General features: G+C 43.5%; 1 protein-coding gene across 1 annotated transcript in view; it reads left to right on the top strand.

Moving 5' to 3' along the window:
* Positions 1 to 397: 397 nt before the first annotated feature.
* The window catches only part of BARX2 (BARX homeobox 2), a gene marked incomplete at both ends in the record, with an annotated part of 67,664 nt that continues 62,061 nt past the window's right edge, over positions 398 to 6,000 (top strand). The window contains one exon of the mRNA XM_082844495.1: positions 398 to 584. Within this exon, the coding sequence (XP_082700621.1) occupies positions 398 to 584 (187 nt within the window). The remainder of the gene's footprint in view (positions 585 to 6,000) is intronic.

The following is a 6,000-nucleotide window of genomic DNA, read 5'->3' as shown; positions in this document are numbered from 1 at the left end:
GCCGGAGCGAGTGTCTTAAAATAGGCACGCAGACAAGCGTGAGACGCTGAGAGGCTGGAGAAGGCTATCAAGAGCGGCGGGTACGAGGCGCGCAGGTCCGCCCCGGGTGGCACAGGCGGGCTGGGCGGGGTGGGCGCCGAGCGGCCGGCCCTCCGCGCGGCTCAGCACCAGGCCCTGCGGGAAGCGCGCGCTGATTGACAGCTGCACTGTCCCCAAAAGGCTCGGCGAAGATGCTGATCCGCGGGTGGGTCTAGACGCGCAGCCCGCGCGCCCGGTGCCGGCTCCCCTCCGCACCTGTGAGCCCCGCCGCCTCCCGGTCGCCGAGGAGCCGGCCGGAGGGCCCCGCCGGCGCGCCAGCCCCGCGGCCTCGGGCGGCGGGCGCTCGCCCGGGCTCACCATGCACTGCCACGCAGAGCTGAGGCTGAGCTCGCCCGGCCAGCTCAAAGCAGCCAGGAGGCGCTACAAGACTTTCATGATCGACGAGATCCTCTCCAAGGAGACCTGCGACTACTTTGAGAAACTTTCCCTCTACTCCATGTGCCCGTCGCTGGTCGTGCGACCCAAGCCCCTGCATTCCTGTACCGGTAAGACGGCCCGCGGGAGCGCAGTGGGGTGTGGCCGCTTTCGTGCCGGGGTCGGGCGCTTGACCACCTCTGTCCTCCCACCCAAGGGCGAGAGGAAGGGGCCCGGGAATTGTGGGCCCCTGCAAGAGGACTAGACTTGTCCGAGGCGAGCATTGCAGAGGCCTCTGCAACCTGGAAGGGGCCCGGCAAGGTGTCAATGGCAAGGTTACAAAGGCAGTCAAGGCAGCGCGCCCCCGAGAGCCGGCCGCCCCGCAGCGCCTGGGATCTGCTGGCAGGAGAGCCTTCCTCCTTCCCAGCGCTGCTGTGGTTTTCAGAAAGAAAGTTCAAACCCTTGACCCGGTTGAGCACTTAAATCATTGTCTCAGGAAGTGGCGTTGCTTCTCACCTTGGGTTAACTCGTCCAACTTCTTCCTGTCTCCACTGGGAATTTTGCAAGTAAGTCAGTATCCCGAGGTTCCCCGCAAAATCCGCTGAACTTTACTTAAAAGGATCTCCCTCTGGGGAAGTAGTTCTGGAATGTGTCGTGTTGTGGAGCCAGCTGAGGAGGTCAACCCTGTGAGTTTTAAGCGACTAAAAAACAATGATCACAATAAAAACACTCCTCAAATCTGGTTTGCTTTCTCCACAAGAACGAGACCCGTAGTAAAAATAAAGAACACTTAATAGATATACTTGAAAAGTCATAGGTTTATGTAGAAAATAAATCCAAAGTTATTTCTAAAAAACTTGCATTAAAAGAAGCTCTAAGTTTCATAGTGCCCTGGCATTATAAAGATTTAGGCTCTCCAGACGTGGGTATAGCGAAAAAAAAAATTGAAGCAATTTTTATCAAAAAAGTTATTGACCCTGCTTTCAACTGAAGGTAAAAATTTAGTATTTCCAAACCGAAAGACCCTTTGAGGGTATATTTGTTGCATGGGTAGCATGAAATAAATGAATTTAATTGTACTTACTTTGAAAAAGTAAACTGAAAAGATAGCAGTGGTTTTGAAAGATATTTTTGGAACGTTCAGGCCAAGAGCTGTACACTGTGCTTGGAATACTGCCTTTTCTGTTGATTCCATTGATAGGCTCTCTAGGACAATCAGTAAATACGTGTGTAAGTACATACAGTAAAGTTCTTTTACAACCAACTTGTTCCTACATGTGTTTGGTAATAAAATGAGTATTATACTCAATTACTCCTTTGTAAAATACATTTTGTCTGTAAGGTGGAATTAGGCCTGGTAGCCCAGAACAAGACTTGTGATACTGCATTTTAAAAGCCAAGAAATATACGAAACAAGATACGAAGAAGAAATTTGAAAAACAAGATAGATATGGTTGATGTTGTTACATTTGTATGTCTGCCATGCATTACACCTGGGATGAGTTGTCTGCATAGATCTTGGAGCGGGGAACTAGGCTGATTCTTGTTTTGAGCATAAATAATCATTTGCCATGAGAACTCAAATCCCTTAAAGGAAAAAGAGAGGATCCGTTTTAATCGTAAATCTCTCGCACCCTGAAAAGACACTGCGTACCTGGAGGTCCCTAGGACAGCTTCTCCTAAGCACCTAGGCATAGCCTGATGCGGGCAAACTTTTTAGCGACTTCGCGCCATGCATTGACTTGAAGGCAGCTTTTCCTGGCCTATTTAGCAGTCACAGAACTGGATCATAGAAATCATGCCAGAGGAAGAGTAATAAACAGCCTCCAAAAACAATGACCCAGTCATCAGTCGAGGCTGAGTAAGTTTTGTGTTTTATTGAACCTTGTGTGGGACATACATCGGAGGAAAATACAGTGATTCATATGTACTTTCGTGAGGGTTAAAAGTGAATCGCACATATTTCACGAACTAAAAGTTGTGCTCAGCCTCGTGCTTTTGAAGTTCTTTGATGGTTTGTGGGAGAGGGTGGTTGTTGGCACTGGCGTTCTTGCCTTATTGTTCCCATGCTTGATTTCTTTAGGTTGTTCTTTTGAAAATGTGTTGTGATTTTGCTCTAGTTGAGATTTAAAATATAGAAACTGGGATTTGCCAGTGGAATTAAACCGATAAAAACTGGCTACAATAGTCCATCCTTTCAGATCATAAGCTTTCAGTGGGTTTACGATTACAGTTAAAGCCTTACATGTATTAGATCATGGGAATACCATTAGCGACTTCTCAAAGGTTTTGCAAACACCATGCTTTCAAAGCATTTTTGTTGCTTTTAACAGTTATGTTCAGGATCACAAATCTTAAATTGGATGAACTTAATCTTTTTTTATTAAAAAAACAGCAATAAGTTGCTGGCATTCATAATGAAACATATATATATATATATTTTTTTTTTTCTGGATAGAGATAAATATTTAGCACTTTTGGTGGAACCAATGCATAAAATGTTCAAATCAAGTGAAAGGCATAAATTGGAATTAAAGTTACTGAACTATCTCATCCTTTGGTTTGCTGTTTTAAGATTTATATAACGAACAGAAGTGACTTTTGTCAGCTAAAATAATGAAAACTAAGATAATAAAGTGACCACCGTGCACAGTAAATACATGAAATTGTGGTGGAAAAAAAGCTACAGCGTTTAAAAAGCTGCTACATAATTAGGCAAACCATGTCGTTCAGATTTAGCAAAATCCTAATGTCAGTTTATGATGCTGATCTCGGGCAGAAGAGCATGTATATTCAAGTAAACTGAGAAATGGAAACATTTCTCATCTGGTAGGTAATCACTTGACAGTCATTTATTATTAGACACCCTAACCTTGACGGACTACTCATCTTCAAAAACAATTGTTTATTTGAACAGGCCCTTCCTTATTAAAATAGAGTAATTTCAGTTTTAGGGAGCAATCTCCAGATTGATTTAAGTTTCCTAATAGATCTCCTGCATCACATAATAGATATTGAGTAAAGGAATCCTCCTCTTAAAGCCAAACTAAAAGAACATTTGTCATTAAATTTAAAATAAAATTAAAAAACCAAGCCCAAAGAGATCCTCCATTTGAAAAACAAGTTTGTTATTCAGACTGTTGAGGAGGTATGGAACGTGTTTAGAATGAATTTAGTTTATGACATGTCGTTCTTACGTTAAAATCTGGTAACAGTAATCGTCACTCATAATGGAACTGTATTGCCCCTTAGAAGCCGGTGATGATCTCTCATAAACATTAGAACGTTGACGGTGATTGAAGGCCAAAAATGACTTGCAGTTTATGATATCATAAATATTGTTTAACTCTCAGGTGCATTGTTTTATTTTTCTGGTTGTGATTAATGTTTCTTGGTGGAAGAGTCCCTTGAACTGGCTTCTCAGGACGGAATAGATTGCAGAGGTAGCGGCACGGTTCGTTTTGAGGGATCTCTCTTTCAGTTTGATCTTTAGAAATAGGCAGACTCTCTAAATTTGAGGGGTGTTTGGAAAAAATGAGTAACTTGCTTCACAAAAACAAGGATGTAACAATTTACCCTAAGAGCTTTCATAAGATGATACTGAGAAACCTAAGTACTGTGCGTAATTACTTATAACTTATTATAATTACCGATACTTATAACCTAGAATTGCCCTAGGACTTGTACACGCACATTTGGGGGGAGGTGAATATAGGTATTTGTACATTTTACAACCCATGGCCCCTGCATGACTTTTAGTGATTTCACTAAAACCTATAGTTTAATTCTTTTTGTCTCCTCTGGCAGAAGGGTTCTGTAGGCTCTCCCCGTGACCTCCAGTGGCCAGTCTTACAGAGCTGACTGGGAGGAATCACAGTGACCACAGACCAGCCTTCCTAAGCAGAACATACTTTTTTTTTTTGCGAAGTGCTAGGGTCACATCAGGGCTTAAACATAGTTTCAGCCCGCACTGTACACCGCCGTCTTTCATATTAGGGTACTGAGAAATCAGGAAGATTCTTCCAGCTCCATTACACACCCGGGATAAAGCTGTGCGGTCACACCCGAGGGACAGTTAACCAGCCATTTGAAAGGGGCATGTGGGGAAGGGTGTTTATCTTAGGAGCGGGCTTTGAGAACCTTTTAGTCTTTGGTGGGTCCAAGAGAAACAAGTTCTTTGGGGTGGTGTCCTTGGGCTCATTTTTATCACAAAGATTGGGTGTCATCCTGGTGAAAAATGAAATGAGGTGTGGACCTGTGCGATGGGGGTCAGGGAGTCTGCTGCCACTTCATGAGTTGGCTCCAGTGATTCCCCCAATCCTAGCTCAGTCTTTTAGTTGGAGACCAAAACCTGGAGTATCTTGGGAACCTGGATCCTGGGTGCTGGAACGTTGATAGAGAAATGCAAACTGGGGGTGTGGAAAATGATCTTTATTAACAAGCATTTGTATTTCTACCAGAGGCAAATACGCTTTCATTAGCAAATCACTCATCACTGCCTCTCCTGTTCCCATTCTAAGGGTAAACAAATTGAGGGAAGCCCAGGATAGAGGACTCATCCAAGGTCAGGATATATTTGGAGCTGAGCTCTTTCGGGATCCTCAGCTGTTGTCTCCTTACTCCTTAAATTTTATGACACCTTTGTTAAATAGAGACACTGAGGGATTCCTTAGGGGTCAGTTTTAATGAGTGAATAGTTTATTAGCAATTTATTCGCTGGTTCTCATTTTTCTAATAGCGAATGGGAAAATGATTAGAAATTTAGCAAGTTAAAATGCCTTTCCAAAGGTCTATAATCTTCAGTATCATTTAATTCAATAATTTAATTCAACAAATATTTACACTTGCTTGTTGACGGCACTGCCATTATTACTTTTTTTAATTTATTTAATTTATTTAAATTATTTTTTATTTTTGGCTGCGTTGGGTCTTTGTTGCTGCGCGGGCTTTCTCTAGTTGTGGTGAGCAGAAGCTACTTTTCGTTGCGGTGCGCGGGCTTCTCATCGCAGTGGCTTCTCTTGTTGCAGAGCACAGACTCTAGGCACGCAGGCTTCAGTAGTTGTGGCACATGGGCTCAGTAGTTGTGGCTTGCAGGCTCTAGAGCGCAGGCTCAGTAGTTGTGGCGCACGGGGCTTAGTTGCTCCGCGGCATGTGGGATCTTCCCGGACCAGGGCTTAAACTCGTGTCCCCTGCATTGGCAGGCGGATTCTTAACCACTGAGCCACCAGGGAAGTCCACTGCCATTATTTTTAAGTTTATTCTAAGTCTTGGCTAACAGTTGGGATATTTTAAATCTTTCTCTGAAACACCTGTAGAGCCACTGCCAAGCTCTTTTTGTGGTCCTCTAGAGTCTATGTGGGCACTTTGGAATTGTGAAACATTATGATAATTTAATCCTTTTGCTTACCGTCTGGAATTTTCTCTTTGAACTCCACTTAAAGGGTATTATCAACACCAAAATTGTCATATTAACCTCCTTAAATACAACTCAACTGAAATTGTATATGCAGTAGATCTTTTATGAAACCAATTTCCTGCAGTGTTGGT

This window comes from Leucopleurus acutus (genome assembly GCF_964270905.1).
Source record: "Leucopleurus acutus genome assembly, chromosome: 8".
Taxonomy (NCBI): domain Eukaryota; kingdom Metazoa; phylum Chordata; class Mammalia; order Artiodactyla; family Delphinidae; genus Leucopleurus; species Leucopleurus acutus.
The sequence above is the reverse complement of the archived record's forward strand: the minus strand, read 5'-3'. Positions and strand labels throughout refer to the sequence as shown.